The 22,869-nt window shown below is 39.6% G+C and overlaps 1 protein-coding gene across 2 annotated transcripts in view; it reads right to left on the reverse strand.

The window, feature by feature from the left end:
• Positions 1 to 22,869, reverse strand: part of LOC145778036 (dynein axonemal heavy chain 12-like) — a 49,530-nt gene that overhangs the window by 6,219 nt on the left and 20,442 nt on the right. For both annotated transcript variants that reach the window (XM_082589429.1, XM_082589428.1), the window contains 35 exons: positions 22,195 to 22,383; positions 21,945 to 22,067; positions 21,301 to 21,676; positions 20,038 to 20,181; positions 19,550 to 19,679; positions 19,044 to 19,299; positions 18,217 to 18,359; positions 17,702 to 17,858; positions 17,106 to 17,284; positions 16,301 to 16,493; positions 15,758 to 15,919; positions 13,819 to 14,016; positions 13,249 to 13,382; positions 12,472 to 12,634; positions 11,995 to 12,075; positions 11,605 to 11,781; positions 10,880 to 11,101; positions 10,299 to 10,439; positions 9,612 to 9,782; positions 9,087 to 9,207; positions 8,320 to 8,417; positions 8,064 to 8,209; positions 7,301 to 7,515; positions 6,802 to 6,994; positions 6,305 to 6,497; positions 5,855 to 6,027; positions 5,360 to 5,500; positions 5,009 to 5,167; positions 4,425 to 4,569; positions 3,940 to 4,090; positions 3,219 to 3,472; positions 2,848 to 2,988; positions 2,155 to 2,292; positions 1,369 to 1,602; positions 109 to 228 (listed from right to left, as the gene is read on the reverse strand). In XM_082589429.1, coding sequence (XP_082445555.1) covers positions 109 to 228; positions 1,369 to 1,602; positions 2,155 to 2,292; positions 2,848 to 2,988; positions 3,219 to 3,472; positions 3,940 to 4,090; positions 4,425 to 4,569; positions 5,009 to 5,167; positions 5,360 to 5,500; positions 5,855 to 6,027; positions 6,305 to 6,497; positions 6,802 to 6,994; positions 7,301 to 7,515; positions 8,064 to 8,209; positions 8,320 to 8,417; positions 9,087 to 9,207; positions 9,612 to 9,782; positions 10,299 to 10,439; positions 10,880 to 11,101; positions 11,605 to 11,781; positions 11,995 to 12,075; positions 12,472 to 12,634; positions 13,249 to 13,382; positions 13,819 to 14,016; positions 15,758 to 15,919; positions 16,301 to 16,493; positions 17,106 to 17,284; positions 17,702 to 17,858; positions 18,217 to 18,359; positions 19,044 to 19,299; positions 19,550 to 19,679; positions 20,038 to 20,181; positions 21,301 to 21,676; positions 21,945 to 22,067; positions 22,195 to 22,383 — 5,961 coding nt within the window. The remainder of the gene's footprint in view (positions 1 to 108; positions 229 to 1,368; positions 1,603 to 2,154; positions 2,293 to 2,847; positions 2,989 to 3,218; positions 3,473 to 3,939; positions 4,091 to 4,424; positions 4,570 to 5,008; positions 5,168 to 5,359; positions 5,501 to 5,854; positions 6,028 to 6,304; positions 6,498 to 6,801; positions 6,995 to 7,300; positions 7,516 to 8,063; positions 8,210 to 8,319; positions 8,418 to 9,086; positions 9,208 to 9,611; positions 9,783 to 10,298; positions 10,440 to 10,879; positions 11,102 to 11,604; positions 11,782 to 11,994; positions 12,076 to 12,471; positions 12,635 to 13,248; positions 13,383 to 13,818; positions 14,017 to 15,757; positions 15,920 to 16,300; positions 16,494 to 17,105; positions 17,285 to 17,701; positions 17,859 to 18,216; positions 18,360 to 19,043; positions 19,300 to 19,549; positions 19,680 to 20,037; positions 20,182 to 21,300; positions 21,677 to 21,944; positions 22,068 to 22,194; positions 22,384 to 22,869) is intronic.

Below are 22,869 nucleotides of genomic sequence, written 5' to 3' on the forward strand. Positions count from 1 at the left end.
GTTACGTCATCAAACGTACCCTAACTTTAGTTTAAGCTATATCTTCATCAATTTCTATAAAACGTGTAGCAATGTGTAAAGACCTGCGGTACTTGACAAGACGCCCACCTGAGAGCCTAAAGTTTGCAGAACCGAGTCAAATATGTCTTTCGTCTCCTGCAGTTCCTTTGAAATATCCACATTCTCATGCATCCCAAACACTTCTGGATGCTGAGCGGTCGGGAAGTCCTGAACGAAAAACACCATGAAAAAACCCACAGCGTCTGAAACGTAAAGTCCTGAGGCAGACAGCCTATTCTAGTGCGTGATACGCAAAGCATGTATTCTGCTTACAGCATTCCGATAAAGTTTTAAATACTAATGCTAATACAATATACTGTGAATGAATACTTTCAATTCTTCCAACGCTCATTGTATATAAATTTGTAACAGCAGATAGCCCATTTAGTGAGCTTTTAAACCGACGGCATCCAAGGTGGCTCTCTGTGATCTTTGTGCATTTTCAGTTTGTGTATTATTTCGTTGTTTTTGTTTTGGATATGGACAACTTTGTTTGACGCAAATAAATAATAATAATAATAAGTTTTACATTTAAAATCGTCAGTACAATTCCCATTTAAACAAAACAATACTTCTTAAATGTCCCACCGGCTCAGTGGCTTTCTGAGTGAGTAGGCCACCCGCCTCCTAGTCGGTAGATATGGGTTCGACTCCCCATCGGGTCATACCAAAGACCATTTTAAAAATGGTGCTAAATTTCATTCCTGCTTGGCACTCAGCAGATGGAAGAGGTTTAGGGTGGTTATAAATTTCCAGTGTTTCTGTGAGGTTTTGCCTTTATAAGAGCAACAACAGCACTGCATAACACACATGGAACTGTTATCCCACACAATACACTCTTGTTACAGAACGACACAAACTAACCATCTGTGACAATCAAATTAAAATACCGCATAATTCACAGTAGGTATGTCATTTCTTTCCATACAGTTCAGAAACTTGGAACATTCACATACGAGCAAATGCTTTTGACATTTGGGCATTCCGTAGAATGGTTTCTAGACTGCCAGAAGAACTAATGAAAAGTTTTTATAAATTAATCGAGCAAGAAGGCGAAGGAAAAATTTAAAGATAAACATTTTGAATTTCCTGGCTACAAAACTCGTAACACCTCCTTCTCATCGGCTAGATAGAAAAGCTTGCGACAGACAAAAATTGACATAACAACAAACCAGAAATAAAAACATCAGCACTACGGATCTAATACAACTAACACAAGACCACGAAACTTGAGAGCTTTTTGTACAAGGAAGAATCAAGTTAGGCAAGTAAAACAGAAGAATGGATACAAGAGCAGAACAAACGCACCTTTATAAACTCGATGTATTCTTCGTAGGTCATCGTTGGTGGGACAAAGTAATCGCCGCTAGGTGATATCTTGTATTTATGCTCGTGCACCAGTGGAGGGCAGTATAGATCTCTCAACACGCTCCGAAGCAGACGACGGTCCCAGTCGTCAGTGACCCTCCCCCCGTAGTTGCACTCCCCCGTGAGATATGTGATTGCGGTGAACGGGATGTCTTCATATTCGTTGATAAAAATCTAAATAAGAAACCTACTTCAAGCACAAGCGGAAACTGCACACTGCCAACCTCGGTGATCGAACACGTGTCATCAAGTCAATCTCTACATCGGCATGTATGCAGAACTGTCAGGATCAAACTTCTAATGAAGCTTTGTCAGTCCGAGATAAAAGTTCTAGCATCAATCATTTAATGTGGACGATATATCAAGAGATAAATAATTAAATATACAAGAACCAAATTACGATAAAATCAGGTTCGAATACGTGGTCGAGTGATGCGAGTGTTTAGGTGACTCCTAAAGGACTTCGGTTCTACACTTACCAAAAGCGCACGATTCGTCTTGGCTAGACACTTAAATACATGAATTGAAGGAGGATGCAAAGCTACCTTTCCAGCCACATATTTTTAATCGTGAACCACTAGCATAAGCAGGAATGGCGCAAGTGAGCGTGTTTCAAGAGCAGCCTAAAGAGCACTTTCTAATCACGGAAGTTTGTATTCGAATGCCAACATCGTAATGAAATATATTCAATTAACGGAAACTCAACATGGTTGTGCCATAAAATACCTGCAGTTGTCTAACACTGATCCTCAAATCTGACTCGTTGAACCCGTAAGCAATGTTCCAGCCAAGTGGTCCAAACTTCCGTCTCTCTTGCACCAGTGCGTGGAAAAAGCACAAACCAAAAAGAAGCTTTTCAAAAACCTGAAATATCCGGAATAAACCGGTTAGATTTAAAATCATACTTGCTATCTGTGGAGTTGATAGAGAAACATGTTGGCCCAGCAGGCTTAGTACTTTGAAACATTTTCATGTTTAAACTATTGAATCAACATAGAATGTGTGAATGATTATGAACAGTGCGCTGCTCTAGAGAGAAATATCTACGGCCTTTCTTAAGGTTATGGCTTGCTGAACTGAATCTGCGTAGGTTTTAATTTAGTAGAAATGGGCTTAAAGCGACCGACCCAATAACCGACTAAAAAGTAAAAAAAAAGGAAATTCAATTGCCTGAACTTTATTGCCAACAGTATTGTCGAATAGAAGAAACTGCACACACAAAAGTTTATCATGAACTAACTTAACAATGACAATAATTAAGTTCTGAACTGCTAAAAAAAACAATGCTCCTAGGTTTTCTATGCTACTGTCTTAACGCTGATGCAAATCTGAAAAGAAAACAGTATCAAACTCAATTACCATCTTACAAATTATAAAAACAAAACAACAATCTCAAATAAACTGCAATCTGATATCTACCGATGATTTTTCGCCGCAACCGGAGAAGAACTCTGGGTTCGATATGGGGTCGCTCAGGTAGGACTGGAGGATGTTCATACGAAGGCCCGTGGGGGGTTCATTGGTCATTTTGACACCATTTTGCAACACAGTGACAGGAAACTGTAAGAAAACATAGAAAGCATGACAAAGGCGATCCGTTAATTGGTTTGCTCATTCATCACAAACAAGAACATCGTAAGTGTGAAATATGACGTAAAGTGACGTGTGCGTCAAAATAATTGTTTGTGACCTAACAAAAATACAAACAATAATGATCAAATAAAGTACGTAATTGGAAACGGACGATACAATATTGATAGGCTATCATAGACCAGAAAATCACTTCTTACTTTATCAGACGGGTAGCTGGTAAGCCATAGCCGGAAGTCGTTGTGCATCAGGTCTACGTTAAACTCCTCGCATAGCTTCTCCATGGCTGGCATCCACGATACAGCCAAGTGGCAGTTCTGCAGCGCCACCCACGTGCCGTCCTTCATCGCGGAATCGATCATCCGGGCCGCAATCGGTCCTTGACCCTGGCCCAGGGATATGGCGTTGAATTTATCCCCTTCAAATCCTTTGTCAGCGGCGAATTTTAACAGAGCTGTAGATAAAAATATTTGTTGAGTTGGACAACGCTATACTTTCATTTTTGCCCACTTTAGCCATGGTGGCCGACAACTTATAGCCTATACATGAGAGACTTAAGGCTCCATAGCGCGGGCGACGCGTGGAAAAGCATTGGCTCACAGGGGCAACTGCAAAAGCTCGTCTGAAAAAGTTTTAAGCAATTAAAACGTTTTTGCCTTCAATGTTAAAGCAATTTCGTTGTAGCGCTGCTTCTCCACGTTTGTTTGATATTTGTTGAATAAAATCATCATTACGTTTATCTAAAGTACCACAGTGACATATTCTAAAGTACCACAGAAATTGGTGGAAAAATTAAGTTATCGCCAAATGAAAGTCCATAACTCTCTTTAGAAACTTATACACCAACATAACACTTGAAACCAAATGTTATCAACTTAATTGATAACTACAAATTGCCAGGATAAATATCTTTTTCGTTACCTGCCATAGGATCAGCACCAGGAGACAGCACAAATATGAGAGGAATGGATTTATTTGAGTCAGCATAAGACTTAGCAAGGTCGAAAGGAGGAGGTTCAACAAATTTTCTTCCCAGCTTTTCAAGGACAAACTGACGCACCATTGGAATGACCTGACAAAGAAAACGTTGTGTAACGGTACCATAAAAAAGCGTTTAAAAACCATTATATTGATGCAAAAATAAAGTTTAACAACTTTTTTATGCTTAAGTTACACGAACAATTAATTTCCACATTACACGATTAGTTTAAGCTTTACCTCCAGAATTATACATAACCCAACTTTCGTAAACAATTTGCAAGATAATTTTATGCTACTAACTCTGAAGAGGAGAGCGATATTGTAAACTTAAACTTTGAGGAGTCACTCTATTACACCGCTATTTCTTTAAAAAAACAAAGCAGCAACATTCATGTTTGAACTAGTTTAAACTACAGTAGTTTTACCTTGTCAGGTCGCAAGCATCTGATGACTGTCATCCTTTGGAACTCGTTTAATTTGCGATCCCAAGGAACAGGAAGATGAGCACTTTGAGGCTCCTTGAGATCATAGACTCTTCTCCAATCTGTGATCTTATCCTGGAAGTGATCCCTGGGAAAAAAAGACACCTGATTTAATGATGCAAAATAAATTTATCACATTCATCCATGAATGAATGCTGTAACAGAACAAGCCTTCTTTTCCTCTGAAAAGGCAGCATACCAATTGACTGATTGCGAGAATTTTCATCCCTTGACTGAAAGCTTTTTTGAAAGCTTAATCCTGGCAGTTTCGAATACTTGCAGAAGCATTGAAACCCTTATTTTTGAACTGTTGTCTGTGATTATTCCATCAATTAAATACCACTGAAAAAACGCTATGCCTGACGCGTTGTTAAAACGCACACCCCGAGAATCGAACCCACGTTGGTTGATCTTGCTGTTGCTAATCATTTTAATTCAGTGACGTAAGAGGTTAGCTACATCCCAGCATGCTGAGAAGCCAAGTAGAATGTCATAAAAGTACAATTCAAGCCTACGCATGTACTCACAAGAATCCTTTAAAGGGAGGGAGGTCTTTCATGCGACAGATTTCATCCCATGATTTGTCACTCAACCACGACGAATCCGGATTGGCTCGTTTATTTTCTAGCCCCACCCCTCCAGTGAGGAAGAAAAGAAATTCCTCTCGTGTGAGATCACCTTTCGCCCTGCAACAATTTGTAGATCAATTAGCAAAATATCATAAACCAAAATTAGTTTTACATCAATTATATCACTATGAGTTATCAATACTCATAGGTAGTATCAGTGCTACGTATTGCAAGTAGTATCGTTGCTACCACCAACCAAATAAATCAAGTATTTTTACACAGTTAATTCTTTAAAGGTAATATACTAACATGGTGAGATTGGTACATAAAACCAAGGAGAAAAGAAGTTTGTCTTTCTCAAAGAGGGAGCGACAGACGTTGCAGTAGAGATTGTACGTGAAGTGGTCGGTGAGATAACGAAGTCTCTTTTCCAATATCTTTGACTTGTTGCTGCACCGGATAAAAAAATTGGTGATAAATCTTTTAGAGTGTAATATTGCATCTTGAAACAAGTAAACAGCTGCAAGAAATATTTTAGTAGATCTACTAAGAGCTTTAAACGGATAAGTTGAAAACGCAAAAAAAAAGACTTGACGGTACTATAACAAATTTTTATAGTATTCTAACACAGATATCTAATAGTAGCTAACTGCTCTAGGCTGCTGCTGAGCTGAGTCGGAGTCTGCCTTGCTTTCTGACCTAGTCTTGTTCTGAAACAATCCCGAATTAGGGTTTAGCAATTGAGGTTTTAGCTTTACAGATATCTAATGGTATAACCTTCGTAAATTTATATGACCCACGCACCTGTCCATGATGGAATTGACATAGAGATTGACAAACCAAGACAAGGAATACTGGTACATTGGATCAATGTTAGGTAGGTCGGTAATGCTGAAGAAGAGGATGGAAGAATGCTTCGCGATTGGTCGGTAGCCCTCACGTGACTCTGCAATCTTCACTTCGGTAACCTCTGCAATCTGAGAAGTAATTTTAAATTTTGTCAAGCATTGTTGAAATTTTCATTTGCGTCAAAATCTGTCAGTGCTGAGTAGTACTCAGTGAGTACCCTTTCATGAGTACGAGGGCTGCTGATACCGCTCTGGCATACACAATTAGCATGTGGATTGTGTAGAAAATGTGGGCTATTGACCAATTTAGTTTGTTGTCTGGGAATTTAGCATTCAATTGTCGAGTATTTAGATCGGATTTGGGTAATTTTTCAAACGTTATACGAATAAAATACATGCTGCCAACCTTTTGTTTCTTCTGAATGTCATCAGAAAGAACCTTGGAAGAATCAAGAACTAAAATTGCGCTCTCATCTTCCAAGATGTTGCCCTCTGAGGAAGCAAGAGTGTGAAGTATTTTGTCTTCAATTTCTTTCAGTTGTTTCTTGTTGGACGCACTCTGGAGGATAAGGATGTTTCGCTCTTCCTCCAGCTCCGGTCTGTCCAAGACATAAAATAACAGAAATTTCCATCACTGTACAATCTAGCGTGACAAATCAGCTAATAAGAATGTTATGAAACTGCTTTCGTTCAAAATCATTTTGTTTCTGCATTGCGGCTATGTCTTTACCTTGTACCAGCCGTACCTGCTTGTTCCTGTAGAGATGAAGGCTTGAATTATGCGAACGCGAAGAAAAAGAAGCAAATTAACCTGTCCATCTTAAACATATGACGCTATGCCTTGTTATGAAAAGCTCGTCTAATACGATTTCGAAAACACAGCCATGAAACGAGTTCAGTTACCTTTCCTTGGCAACAACTATCCCAAGCAGCTGGTCCTCAAGACCCTCGGGAGTGATCATAAAGTTGAGAAGTGATACTTTAGTGGCCAGCTCCGGCATATAGTGAGGATTGCGCAACTTTGTGGTGATGTAGAAGCGGAACTCCGAACTGTACTCAATCACGTTTTCACCCAGGCGAATACATTGAACACCACCTGAAATATGCAAGATGATGATGAGACGAAGTGAGTCAAGCATGAAATCTGGTTGCTGTTTGTACCGTACAAAGATGAAAATAATAATAACAATAAAGTGATTTTATATGGCGCTGCATCCCTCGCAGATATGCCTTTGCTATCAGTGCTTTAAAAAGCAGACAGTTTAAGAGAGTCGTATAGCTACTTGGAAAACATCACACTGCGCTGACTGATGGCACTGTGGGTCTAGCAGCACAAGACCGAAAGTTATGATATTCAAATCAAAAAATTCAACATTAGATTTTGCGTGGTATATATTAAGACCTTGTTTGAAGGTTTGTTTTAAAAGAAGAGGCTCCAGAGACGGATCCAACTCTTCTCCAACATTCTCCAGAAGAACTGGAGTGCCAAACTGTATCGAGTTCTCCATCACTCTCATGTAGTCCGAATTGGTCAGTTTGATGACGCTCAGCTTGTTTTCCTTCTCTGAGTTCTTGACCCACTTGTTAGCCTGACCTTGGGGATCAATCATGAGGGGCCTATAAAAGAAATTGCATGGTGCATAGTGGAAGCAGACATTATTTAGCTACTAAATGCAACGAGTGCTTATTAGGGTGCCTCAGGAGGAGACTCTGATTTTTTTCCATCAACTTGTATGTATAACTAAGAACTCTAATTGTTTTTTTAAAATTTGATCTACGTAGGGGTGTAACTGGACCCCCCAAAATTTGTTTACGTCAAATTAAAGGGGTCCCGTTGCACCCCATCGATTAAATTTTTGAAAAGTTTAAAAATGTTATTTTTACACAAATGCAAACCTTTGGTGATAGATACAAGTTATTTGAAAAGGTTGGGGCCTCCTAATGTACCTTAGCGCTTATCCATAAATTGAAATATAACGTTTATTCAAAATAAATTTTATTTGACTGCAAAAAAAATTCATATAAATCTACAGCTCAAGTGTAAAAATAAAATATGTCCACAATATGCTAAAAGAACTAAAAAATAACATATATTGAACTGATACAAGAAATAAAATTACACCAAAATTCTATGCAAGCTTGACATTCATAGCGTTAAGCCTTACCACCGCCGTGAGTTATCTACTATGACTCCGTTGTCCACAGAGAAACCATCGGTGGGAAGTCCGGCTATGTTCCAAGCACGAATCTTTATCAAGTCTCCCAGAGTGCTGCTGAGGCTGAATGAGTCGGAGCAGGTGATGTCGTGTTTCTGAAGACATAAATAACTTCCAGATGAAAAAATCTTCCACAAGCCAAGCATCAATGCGAAACAGATGCGGAAAACCTTGAAATAATGTCAAGCTACTGCAGGCAACCAACCTTGCAAATGGTGGTCCAGTCAACTGTGCAACGTTTGCGGAAGGCAGCGGTGAAGGCGCCAAGATAAGCGATCACGCCTGACGCAATCAGCACGTCACCTGAGTTTGGAACAAAAGTAAGTGATTGTCCTTGTTAGTGAAATAGTTGGTTAGTGCACGGTTTTACGTCTTTTGCTCCTCGTGATTAAATTGTTTTTGCACTATTTAAGACTCTGAGCCAAATTATACGACTGCTTATTCGTGAGACCGCTAGCACCTTGCCAACCAGACTTTCAGCAATAAGAATACCAACACCACCAAACCCATCATCATCACTTTTCCAAAAGCACTTATACTTGCAGTTCTTCCCGGTTACCATTCTCGCAGATTCATCTTTCCATTGGGATTCTTGGGCGCAGCACATGCTAATGCCCCTACGTGTTAACATTTCCACAACCTCGCCAGCTCTTCTCCTCAAAGCGCCAACATTAATAGTGGCAAGACGTAGTTTAGTTGTCTTCCTATTCACTGTTCTTCCTTTGATCACTCGTCGTATCTCAGTCGGAGACTGTTGGGATGAACCCCTGATTGCCATATCAGTCAAGAGCTGCTGATACGCCCTCCTGATCGTCAGGCGAGGGTCCGGAGGTAGCCCCTTTTGATTTATGGATTAGAAACGGATTTTTACAGCTGGATACCCTTGCTAACGCCAACTCTAACCTTTTACAACTGTTAGAGAGTCGCTGGGTTTATGAATATTAAATCAATATGAATGAATGAGACACAAACCTGTGAGGTTATCATATTGTGTTTGAAGGTTTATTGCGGCTTGCGTCCATCTTGTCTTCTCTCCACCCAATCCGCCGATCAGCTTCTGAGCTCTGTCTAGTTTCTTGGAGCACAAATCAACCTGCAAGACAATGAATAAAACGCTGATGTGACAAAAACTGTTTGACTGCTGATCTAAACATGAGGAAAAGTTATGAAACCGCCAATGTGCACACCAGGCTGTAAGTAGAATATGAGATATCAAAGTTAGAAGTGTTGATAAAGACAATTATTACATTCGTATGTCTTGATAAGTGTATTCATTTTCTTCACTGTCTAAACATGATTTCATATCTATGATAAGCAAAAATCAAGTTAACCATCTATGACATCATTTGATGGTATCAAAGCGTCATCTTCTGATGACGTCAAAGCGCAAAAAGCTAATCACAAATTCAACAGCTTTTACGATACGTCATTTAAACGGAGATTCCAGACAAATATTAAACAAAGATAAAATATAAATTTCACACTAAGGAAACATACCTGAAACTCCAACTGTTCCTTTTTGTCCGTGGCAGCGTTAAACTTGAACTTGAGATCGGAAAGTTTATCTTGGACTTCCTTCAGTTCGGCCCGCTTCGCATTCAACACTGTCATCGTCTCTGAGAGAGACTGCTGTGCTTCTGCTAACTTGATCTTTTTCGGTGCCACAACCTCAAAAATGAAAGAACATGATTATAACAGTGTTTTGCAAAGATTGTGGAAACACAGCAAACGGCTTTCATAACGAACCCAGACAGCAAAATCCGTCTGGAAATGTAATACCTACAAGGTGTACCGTACAAAAGGACTTTCATAAATTACTGTTTTTGTTTTGCTTACAGTGTTTTTACAAAAAAATATGCAAAAATCTACCGTGTTATGTTTTGAACAACAGAAAGTAGAAGTGATGCAATTAACTAAGCCGACAAAACTTGTCTTGGTCATTGCTCCCTGCTTGATGTATTCTTTGTCTTATTAATGCAAGTGTAACAAACTGAACTAAAAAAAGTTTAGCCTGGAATGATCCTACAGTCGACAAGTACCAAGAGGCAACCCAGCTGACAACTCGTTTTATAGTTTTAATGTCTGGCAACGTTGAAGTGATGTGCTAAAAAAGCAAACATTTTGTATTAAAAAGTGACTTCACTGTCAATAATAGCGTATTTGAGACACATAGCCCCCTCTCACCTTTGCTACCCTGTCGTAAACCTCCATGGCCAGAATCCATTTGCACAAGCCTTCAGCCGCTGAGGAGGCTTTAAGCACCTTGGCGGGATCGAAATCTGGGTTCGTGATGTACTCAGCTCGTATCTTCTTCATGACTGCCACCTGAGTTAGTAAATTACGTTGATAGAGCGTTATAAAAACGTCAGATATACATAGAATGTATCGTATACTATAGATTGGTATAGTTGATCAAAAGCTACGTAGCCAGAAAGCAGATCAACCGATTTTTACACTGATTCAACGTCAGCAGATATTGAATCAATGTAAAAAAGCGGATGATTTGCTATCTGGGTAGTCAATTGGAGGGTGCGTCAATCCAGCAGTTGAAAGAACACCAGTTCGAAGCTTATCGCGAGCAGTGTTTTCTTCTTAGCAAAACACTTAAGATATTTGAAGGTGGGTACCAAAACTGGCTCCTTGCTTTTCGGTCTCCTCCGAATCTTCAAGCGCTATGCATAAGCCTGGATACGACGACCTTGTCATTGTGACACACAATTATGATAAAAATATTGAGAATTTGATCACTTAAATTCGTTTCATACAGGTATATTGTCTTTATCATATGTTTGCAGCATCTGCAGGAAGTTCATGTCTCCTAGAAGCTTCTTGCTCGGACCCCAGTAGTCAAGGATCTTGTCTCCCTTTCCTGAAGGGTCGGCTATTTTCTCAGGCTTGATATCCTTCATGACGCAAATGGCTGCCATGACCAACTTCACACCGGCAGGCGGCTGCTTCATGGACTTCACGATTGTGATGTCAGCAGGCTGAACAAGTTGAAAGAAGTAAATTAGTTTCTGTGGTTCAAAAACAAAACCAATGTTTGCTTTGGATCCTGACCAATTTATTAACTTTGATTTTAAAAATGAAAATATAACAACTCAAACGAGTAGAAACAAAATTTATGAGGAAAAACATTTTGTCACTTTTTTCAAACGTTGATCTGCTGTAATATAATTGATATTCTAAATAAACCAAATAGTCTTTTTTGTACTAACAACATTCATGCTGGACTTGAAGTACGAAAAAGTTTTTGAAACCTTTATCACTGCTACCTTCAACTCACTTTGAGGAAAAGATAATTGATAGACAACACCAACAATAATCGAAAACTTCTCTCTGTCAATCTCGGTAAATGAGCCTGAGTCAGAAGTTCAAAGCCTCTACAAGTATGCAAAACTTCTAAGATTAAGCTCTCAAATAAGTTTTCTTAGTACAAGGATAAAAATTCCTACAATAAATCCCTCAACCAGCACAATCTTCAACTCACTTTGAGGGTCTTGAGAGCAGACATGGCGGCTTCGAGTGCAGGTATCGCCTCAGCCAAGTCGCTCTCGCACTCATCTTTGAGTTGCTGCGACTCGGCCGCCTGTCCATTAGCTACGGCTTCGTCAGCTTTCACGATCTTTGTTCGTTCCTCGACCTCTACGGTCTCTTTCTCTATCACCTGTCAATCAAATAATAACATTGATGATGTCATCATGTCTGAAAGTGTGCTCAATGGTGACGTAACTATTACGTATCCAGATTACGGGTATGTGTTGCGTTATGCTTCACTGCATGAAAGTTCGCAGGATTACAATATTTGACCGAATCGTCTAGTATTCTAGAATCATTAGTGAACTTTAAAATTAAAAAAGCATTCTAACAAAAGACTCACAATAAGCAACTTGCTATTCTCCTCAGCAGTCACTATCAGTTGGGGTTGCAAGTCTTGCAGTTCCTTTTGCATCTCAGCAACCTGATCAAAAATAAAGCTAACAATTCAAGGTTTTGTTAATATCAAACTGTCAATAATGGTATTTACACACAAAAATATATAAAAGTTTCTACATTAAGATGAAACTGGATCATGTAGCTGATTAAGTGAGTATATTCTGGGGAAATCTTCACATTGAGACAAAACAACAAACAATCCACAAACGTAGCAACTGAAAGTTAAAAATATCGCAACGGCAAATATATCTCAGCTAGTTAAAGTAGTATTCTTTGTGTTGGTTCAATGCCTGCACTCGATGAGTTAACATAAAAAAGATTAATTTTTAACTCGGTTTATGTAAAACCATTCTTTCTAAAATGTGCAGGTATTTAGCAGGAAAAAAATGTACCAGTATGACAATGCCAACGCTAAAGCTACCTGTGAGGAAGCGAATTTCAGTTTGTCCAACCCTCCTGTGTATCTCATCTTTGCCTTTTCCACGGTGTCACGTTTCTCGTTCAGCAGCTTCTTGAATGACGCAATCAGCTCGAGGTATGACGTGGGCGTGACGTAATTGTGACGTCCCATCTCATTGAGAAATCTGTAAATGTGAATTAATTTAAACGCTTCTAAAAACGTCACGTTTCGTTGCTGCCATTGGCAACCATGTATTCACATAAACAATTTATATTGTTCAAATGAAAACAAATAGAAAATCAATACTGATATAATTATAAATTGCTTCAACATTGCTCAACAAATACAGCCCGGTACGTCGCTCCAAAGAGCGGGGGTTCGGCATTTATCGAGAGAAAGTGGCTGTAGTTTTGGCAAGACTTTTGATGGGATGCTTGAAGGAGGACAAGAGAAGTTGCTTCATTGCCATTTCGTCTGTTCAATTCAGCAGGCCGTAGCCCTAAGAAAAGCAGCAAACATTTCTCTCTAGAGCAGCGCACTGAACATAACCAAGGGTGAAATCAATGACTATAGTCGGTGTGCCATTCGCAATCGACGCATGTTTAAGTGTTTTGCCAAAGACACAGCCACATGCTCTTGAGTGGGGTCGAACCGGTGCCCTTTTGAACGTCGAACCATGGCTCACTCGTTTATGCAGTCGAAATTTTCAACCACTTGACTATCCCTGGATACGACAATAAATGACTGTGTACTGAGAATTACTTTTCAGGCCCCTTCAAAATCTAAGCCATAACCTACTCCTCAGACAGGTTCCTGGCGGATGTGTGAAAGTGTTGGCACAGAGGAACTATCTCCGTTCTTTCGTGGTCGGATAACTCCAAATTCTCCAGAAACTTGTTGGCAACAAGCTCAAGAGCATCTGCCGGCCAAGGCTGAAACAAATTTGCTTGATGTTAACAAAAGATGTGCTAAATAAGTATAAAACAAGGCTAACCCACTGTGTTGGTAAGAAAGATTCAAAAGAAGACAAACCTAAAATACATCACCATAAAATTAAAAAAAAAAACTACAACAAATCAATTGGATAAAAAAAGTTTGGCTGCCACTGAAAAGAGTGATCTTTATCTTAGCTTTTGCAAACGCACCAACAAGCGTTAGCTATTATGGATTACAAACACAACCAACCGTTAACAACAGTGTTCAATCTACTTATTTTTTGCAAATGAAGACTTTTACGGCCAACTTGCAATCTCGCCTCGCTTTTAGCTGCCCGGCGATTTCCCCTTAAGTAAAAGCTTCTCGGCCCAAATTCAACCCCTCCGTGACCAGTAGTTTGATAGCCACTAGCTGAAAACATTCTTTCATTACCTGAAACCAGTCGATCGTGCAGCAGTTGATGAGCGATGGGAACTGTCGGAGCCTGTTTCGGAACGCGTCACCAATGGGAGAAAAGGCGATGATGATGTGCAGGTTCTCTCGACAACGTGTCACGAAAAAAGCAAACATGGCCAGAGGGCTAAAGTCTGCATTAGCACCGGCGTGCTCCGTCATTGCTGGCCTGATAGCCTGCGCAGGAAGAGTTTTTACAAATAGTTAAAAAAAAAATTTGATGCACATTTTTTTCCATAAATATTTTGAAGTGACTAATGCTACACAGCCAACTCCGTCAATAGGAAATGACATTTTTTTACGTTTGATCTCATCATGTGTTCTAATATTTGTCCACTCTAAAAACTTTAGTTGTAAATCTCTGTTCATATTTTTTTAGTTATTTCTCAGCACATATTACAAGGTTTTTAGTAAAGTTCACAAAGAATACTTTTTTTTATACTTGCACATACTTCTATACTTCTAATGTACACGGTGGTTTATGCTTCATTAGGCAATCCTGCTCCAGACTGCAAATCGGTCGTTTTTTACATGCAGACATTAAATCAATGTAAAAAATCGACTAATTTGCTGTCTGGGGCATTTATAGTCTAGTTCCAAATAGTTCAGTTAAGTCAAACAGGTTGGCATTCAAAAATGTAAGGTGGAAGAAAGCAAGGGGTGGCATCCGAAAGTCTAGGGTGGGGTGTAGGAATGGCATCCGAAAGTCTAGAGTGGGTGTGTAGGGGTGGTATGCGAAAGTCTAGGGTGGGGTGTGTAGGGGTGGCATCCGAAAGTCATGAGTGGGGTGTGCAGGAGTGGCATCCGAAAGTCTAGGATGGGGTGTGTAGGGGTGGCATGCGAAAGTCTAGAGTGGGGTGTGTAGGGATGGCATCCGAAAGTCTAGGGTGGGGTGTGTAGGGATGGCATCCGAAAGTCTAGAGTGGGTGTGTAGGGGTGGTATGCGAAAGTCTAGGGTGGGGTGTGTAGGGGTGGCATCAGAAAGTCTAGAGTGGGGTGTGCAGGAGTGGCATCCGAAAGTCTAGGATGGGGTGTGTAGGGGTGGCATCCGAAAGTCTAGAGTGGGGTGTGTAGGAGTGGCATCTGAAAGTTTAGGGTGGAGTGTGTAGGGGTGACATGCGAAAGTCTAGGATGGGGTGTGTAGGGGTGGCATCCGAAAGTCTAGAGTGAGGTGTGTAGGGATGGCATCCGAAAGTCTAGAGTGGGGTGTGTAGGGATGGCATGCAAAAGTCTAGGGTGGGGTGTGTAGGGGTGGAATCCGAAAGTCTAGAGTGGGGTGTGCAGGAGTGGCATCCGAAAGTCTAGGATGGGGTGTGTAGGGGTGGCATCCGAAAGTTTAGGGTGGAGTGTGTAGGGGTAGCATGCGAAAGTCTAGGATGGGGTGTGTAGGGGTGGCATCCAAAAGTTTAGGGTGGAGTGTGTAGGGGTGGCATGCGAAAATGTAGGGTGGAGTGTGTAGGGGTGGCATCCGAAAGTCATGAGTGGGGTGTGCAGGAGTGGCATCCGAAAGTTTAGGGTGGCTTGTTAATAATAATGTTATGGTTTTATTTATTGTCGCTCTACAACAGCTAAGGTCTTTTAGCGACAGGGCTCATTTTTAATTTATATCAGGTTTACGATGTTATCACATTATTACCCGACTCATTCTCACTGCGGTATGCAGGATAGAACACAATCGGTACCGTTTTTAAAGTCTTCGGTTTGACCCGACCTGGAATCGATCTCAGATCTACCAGCACCAGAGCCGAAGGCGAAACCACTCGGCCACTGAGCTGGTAGGGTGGCTTGTAGGATGGCATCCAAACCATCCAGCCAAATTTACAGACGAATGACGAAAAAAATTTAGTTATTAAACTGCTTAAAAAGCCGTGAGTTATTTTCTTGATACTAAGTTCAGTCTTTTTTGTTTTGCGGTTACCTCAATAAGCTCTTGTTTTTCATCCACGGCGAAGAGATTAGCAACTTCTCCGGTGTTGAGCAAACTGTCCACATCCTCCAGGAAAGATTCATCTTTGATTTGTGTATCCGTGATCAGGAAGACTGTCTTCTTCCCGTGTGCTCCGGCGCCACGGAGAAGCGACTAAAAAGAAATTTGTGCCAAAATCTTTTCACCTCAAATCTTGACAGCTTTTAAATGTAAAGTCACTATCATGATGATAACAATACTTTTTAAGGACTAAAATGATAGATCAACTTTGTCTACATCGTACACAGATGCTTCTACGTCAGACGATGTATGTTTAAACGATGAAAATAAACTTTTGTTATGTAGATATTAGCTTTAACAACAGTCACAAAAAATTAAAAGATTTTTTAGAGGTACAATTTAAAAGAGGTAATCTGAAACTGAAATACCAAAACGCTAAGCATTTAAAAGTGTTAAAAAACAGGTACACTCTACGCTCTAAATTAAACTTGAACATCAGCCACAATTGTTTCTACATCAACGCCAATCGACCACCTTCAAGTCTTCCTTCCATTCTGGGATCCCGTAATTTTTGGAAATTTCAGGCTGGAACAATTGCATGCCTGCCATTGCCGCTGCAAGCCGGGTAAGAGATTGGCGGCCACTTCCACCAACACCGACCAACAAAGCGTTGCCACCCGGAGACTTCAGGACACGAGATATGCGGGACAAGTGTTCAAGTAAGTATCTGTTGAAAAAATAAAAAAATGATCAGTTGAATTGATTGTTAACTTTGCTTAGCGAATCGCAATTGCTGGCTGTACTAGTGAGCACTCAACCTTGTGCTAATAGCCAGGAAGAACGCTCCTTTCTACACAATCGGTTCAACTTGTTACTTTTATTAATCAAGGCAAACCTAACTAATCAAACAAATAAACCCCTATTAATCAAAATTGCCAAACAAGTTTAGCTACACTGACTAATCAAATAAAATACACAAATATTTTCATAACAAGAAGGTAACTGAGCTTGTTTTCACCGATAAATGCTGATCAATAAATTGAACAATACATTTTGGTCATGCGTAAAAAAATGCTCTGAAAAAAGCCACCAATGCAAAAGGAAAAATTTTACATGTTAAAAAAATGCCACAAAATGAATAGGCTACAATCTCTCAAGTTGAACAGTTGTAGTTGAGAGTATTGTAAAATCCTCATTCAGCAAGAACTAAACTTCATAGCAGAAAAAAAAACAAACAAAAAAAAACAGTTTCATCCTACAGTAAGATGGTTCCAACACAACTGGGATGCTTTCGGTAAAAGGGTTGCCATTTTTATCATCGTCTAAAGTCAAAGTATACCTGAACACGACCAGATTCATCTGAGCTTTGTGCGTTTGGTTGTACTCGTCCAAACTGAGCTGCACAATGTTGGAAAACTCATCAATTGATTTCACTTCCTCATAGAGCCTGTCCTCCCCTTCTGCATCCATGTTCATGTAGTCGCCGAACACCAATGATCTCATGTCATCCTCACACAACTAAACATCATCTTTATGCTGTGAAACGTTAAAAAGCACAACACATGGACAGCTACGTGGAAAATATTGACGTATTCCAAACCTCTAAATGTAAATGTCAAAAATACTTATACAAAGTGAATCAGGAAGGTTTTTAATAAACAATTTAATGACAAAGTTTCATTTTGGAAAGTGAATAAAGTTTGTTCTTTTTCACATGTTCAATTAAACGTTAAGTGCAATGTGTGCAGATTGGTTTTGTTTAACGGTTATATCCTGTTTAGTGTCACATCATACACAACGATTCAGCAATTCAGCTGATCACATACTTGCTAATAGTGTGAAGACGTAACTATTTGACGAAGCTGCTACCAGAGAAGCAGGTGATTTCAATGGCTATTTCTGTTATTCTGTGTTTTTGAAAATGTAGTTTCTCACCGGTTGAGCGACTTGGGCTAAATGTTCGAAAAGGTTATCATAGTTTTCCTTGAATTGTTCCTTCACCATGGTCCTAGTCAGCTTGTAGAGCCACTCCCTGTCCTCATCGTCCACCAAACGGTCATAGAACACTCGGAATACTTCGTGCACGAACAACCTGAGCAAAACACCGGCCAATGATACATTCCAATTTTGAAGAAAACAATGGGTAATTGGTTTCATGAAAAAAAAATGCAAAGACCATTCCATCACGCCTTAAAGTCGTTCTGTTTAATATCCCAGGCTTGTGCCTTACAAAATACGCTTCTTCATCAAGTAGGCACAAGTGTTTAAAAGTATTCCGGAGCAATAGATGAAAAACTATTTTGAACAAGATTTTCATTCACATTTGCAAGAAACAAAACCACCTGATAGATAACTAGTCGGCTGGTAGCGGTCCACTTAGTCATGATTCTGTGACTTACAAAAGATTTAAAATCGAATGAATTTAGAATCATGCAAGGAGAATTCTGCACCTCATAAAGGTCTTTTTATTTTCGATGCTCTGTTTCTTAATGAGCAAGCAGCCCAGCACGACGCGAGAGAAGTCTCGGAGGTTGAAAGTGTAGTGGGACTTGGTTGGTGTTGGCAGCAAATTGGCCATCGCTTCCTTGTAGATCTGTTGCCAAGCAAAATGTTTACGTTCATGAATTCAAGGTTAAAGTTCAAAGTTCAAGTTTAAAGTTCAAAGTTCAAGTTTAAAGTTCAACGTCAAAGTTCAAGTTTAAGTTCATGAAACACAATAAGAAAACAGTATCAGATAAATGCTATTTTTAAGCATATTAGTCTCGAATAAAGCATTTCAACCTCACAATTGTGCGCAGTATATTTAGTGAAGGAATTTGGAGAAGGAAATGAACGTAATGAAATAAAAGATTAAATTTCACAGGTTGTGTTTGATGATATTTCACGCAAAAACTTAGCGAGTCGCTGGTTTAAACAAAAATAGGGTTAATCAATGCAGGTATTTCCAGACGTAGTGTGCATCGGCTTACATGGCACATCTGGCAAACCAATAACGCTACGAGTAAGTTGTATACCAACTTACTGATTCTGCTGATGATAAAAACAATAATATTAGAATAATAATAATTAATAATACTAATGATAATGATTCTGATATATTTTTATATAAATGTAAATGAAAAAACATCTGCTTAGGTCCAAAAAGAAGTCCAAGTCCCAAACTGAATTGCAGCAAATATCAAAAATAGAAAATTCTACGTTTTTAGTGTTTCTATAAACGTATTAAACATGTAAAACAACAAAAAAAAATTAGCCTTGAGGCTTCGCCATAGCTCACATGCATTGTAGCGCTGACGATCTGCTGGGAGACGGCCAGCAGGTCACTCGGGAACTCATTCGCTCTCATATGGAGCGACATCAGGGTGGAAAATATCTTCACCATCGTTTCATCGTTGAACTCCAACGTCGATACGATGTTAAAGTGACGTGTGAATCGCTGCGTCACGGGATTACGAGCGCCACCTGGCGGACCCATAGCAGCCACGAGCAAAACATCGACTAGCGCTAGACGCGTCGTATCTTTGAGATCGTACCTAGAATCGGCATGAGCAAAAGTTGACCTGCTGCTGTCAGCTTTCAATAAAATAAGACTGTAATCAGGTGGTTGACATCACAGCTCACATCATTAATTTTCTTCGTATATTTATTTCTGCAAATTTGCTAATTTTCGTTTGAAGCGTTTAGAAATTAATAAGAATGAGCTGTTTTTTCTTTCCCTTTTACCAACGTCTAAAATAGAAAGTAACTTTGTAATAACTTAGCAACTTGATCGACATAAGTTACCAATTTCCGTGGTCGAAGTACTGCCGCAGCAACTCTATCGGGGGTTGTGCACCGTAAACTTCTCTTGCAGGCATGTTCAAGTCGTCGACGAATATCACGCATTTCTTGCCCATCGGAGGACCGAAGACACCTGAGCCCAATGCAACAATGACAACACTAGCACCCACAGAATCAAGTCAATAACGCCTTGAATGTCATCAAATTTAATGTGCTTGCACAGTGGCAAACCGTCTACGATGGCTGTGGTAGTTTCTAGTAGACCTGGGATTGACGATTGGCAGTGCCAACTATGAAGAAATAAAAATAATTTCAAAAAATTCATGATAAAGATCAAATTTTTTCTCAAATCAAGCAAATTTCAAGATTAACTTCGATCTATACGCAAAACAAAACTATACAATGTAGATTGTAGAGTGTAAACAAATAAAACAAGTTTTGCAAAAAAGACTCCAAGAACGGTACAGAACGTGTCCAACAGTGACTGTTACCTTTCCTTCTTTTATCGAGTTTTGACATGATCAGACCCTGGGTTTGGTTTGCAGTTGTCTTCGCGGAGAAATTCACAAACGCAGGAAGGAACTTATCTTTAGGGAGGTTATTCATCAGTTTGTCCTTCACGTATACACTTTTCCCTGCCAACCAAACGATGAAAGTCAAGCAGATGAAGTTTGCTATTTCATGCATGTCAAAAGCAATATGTGTGGCCCCACGGCAGGCTACATTATATGCTCTTGAACACGTGTGCCATTTTTTTTAATATGTGTAATTCTTGCCAGGTGTTATTGTCCGACGGTAACTTTTAATTACGCAATCTTTTACAGCGAAAATTGCTTCTAGAAAATTTTGTGTTAGTGCGATTCTTGAAACATCTTTGACTTGTTGACCAGAAGAATGAGTTCTTGTAATGTAATATTATCATAGTTTCTGGAAGGTTCTGGACAAAGCAAACCTGTTATAAATAGCCACGTAATTTGAGTATGATACGTATAGTTGTGTATTACAAGGGTTAGAAGTTGAGAAGTGGTAATGAAAAGTATGTTGAAGGCGATTGTAGAGTTCCAGCCAATATCGAATATTGTAAAAGCGGAATTTATTAGCGATTATAAAGTCGCTTTTGCAAGTAGTTGTGTGTATCTATTTTGAAGTCGAAGAAAAAGTTTTCAGTATTTTTGGAAGCAATCTACAATCTCAAACGAAGAACTGTTCGACATTTAATTGACGGTTTTACGTTTGATATCCCAATAAACTACGTCATCAATCTTTCCAACGTCTCTTTACGTTTAAGAGATAGAAAGAACAGTGACAATGCAAAACACTTCGCATTTAAGTGATACATCCGACATTATTTCAGCTAAAGGTGCGGATAAAAGATCTTTACATGTTATGTGACCCCCTTTGTGGGTCATAGCTGTCATATTCCGATATATAACTTGGCAAAAAGCGTCATATTTGGCATCATATGGAAGGGGTGAAGAAAAGCAAAGAATGCTGTCACAAGATATGTGAACAACCTCAAAGGCAATGACAGCCAACTGTACTCTAAATCCTAACTATAAAAAGCCGAACTAACAATGACCATTCCGGTAATGAAACTACAATACACATTCTACTACAAGTTCTATCAAACGAATTTGCATTGTGAAAACAAAATTAATTTCTGTTAAAATTATCTTGTGTCGATCCAACTACAATTCATTGAATTTTCAAGAGTTTACTCAAAAAAAAATGCTTTCAATCTTCAGTGACAATACCTGTTCCGGTGGGGCCCACGAACAGTAGAGGCCTGGAATTGTTGATGCACAGATCTAGGAGGTAGGCCGACCTTGCAGTGTCCATGGTTGGTACAATGATGTTTTGGACATTTATGTTCTTGTCAGCTGTTAACTCTTGGCCTTTGAGTAGATCAGTCCAGGGAGCCCATTTACCACGACCATTTTGTTGAAAGAAATGATCGTACACTAAGCCACCATCAGGTATCGGACAATCAAATTTTCCGATCAGACCAGGAAGGGGGTGATCGGCAAGCTTTCCAGACTGGAATTCCCGCAAATAGTCGCTAAACTTTCGGCGTCCATCTAAGTCCACCAGGGCGGAGATTGACCATATGGTGGAGAAAAGAAACACGCTCTGAAAATGATGAAAATGTTTTATAAACAAACAACTGTCACTTTGATCTTATTAGCCTTTCAGTCGACGACCTCAGAAGTTAGAATCTTAAACATGATTTTTAGACGCACCACCAACACTCAAACCCAACTACACGAAACATTTCACTTATCAAGTAAATGAAACAATATTCAATATTCATATAAATAAAATGTTGCTCTACATCGAGTGCCAACCCCAGAGGGGAGGGCAATAAATAAAAAATAAAGAAATTCTGGACAAGACCGACCTGGACCCAAATTTTCATATTTTTGTTTTCTTTTGCATTTTCTGCATTTGCGTTGTCATTTAGAAGCATCTCAAACATATACATCAAGCTACGGATGATGTTCGCTTCTTGTGTTGGCAGAACCTGTTAAAACATTTATCAGCAAGCTATAACTAACCGAAGGCATAGAAGAACTCAACGTTAATTCATCATCTATATGCGATTCATTAGAGATTTTTTTAAGTAAAGTTGGAAGAAATATAAATCCTACCTCTTTGCAATTTTTGTGGACAAACCGCACACAGGGAGGCACAAAGGTGTCAAACAAAGCTTCTATCAGCTTCTCGTGGTCTTCGCTGAGCACTGGAGGCAGGGTTGCCAGCCAGGAAACGAACATTGGCTTCCAGCCGAGTGATAGGGGTTCCAGGTAAATCATACCGCATCGACTGACCGTGGCAGGCTGCGATGAAAACATAGTCTCAAATCAGAATCTTCAGTTACTTTCATTGGCACTTTGCAAACAGTACTCGCAAACTCGGGTTGTCTAGGTTGATCTTACAAGACATATGTTGCAAACAATGAAACAAGGTGCGATTCTATATCAGGAAACGATTCAAAACATGGGTTTAATTTCCGGTCTACGCAAGTGACAAGGCACTTTGATAAATTTTTTCTATGCAGTAAAACTTAAAGAAGTAGTTTAGTGGTAACGCAACATCTTCGACCTACACGACATGTGGACCTCATAGACCCTAGTACTGGGACAGCGCACTGGATGTAGTAGTTAGGAGATGTAGCCTGAATTGCTGCCCCATAAGCAAGAATGTCCATCACAAACGGTTTATCAAGATGGCCGAAGCTAAGTAGTTTAAACCCTTGATTATTGCAAGAAAACTGGCAGGATTACGCTTAAAAATAAACAATAGTAATAGCAGCAATACATGTA

Source organism: Aplidium turbinatum, chromosome 10 (assembly GCF_918807975.1).
Source record: "Aplidium turbinatum chromosome 10, kaAplTurb1.1, whole genome shotgun sequence".
Classification (NCBI taxonomy): domain Eukaryota; kingdom Metazoa; phylum Chordata; class Ascidiacea; order Aplousobranchia; family Polyclinidae; genus Aplidium; species Aplidium turbinatum.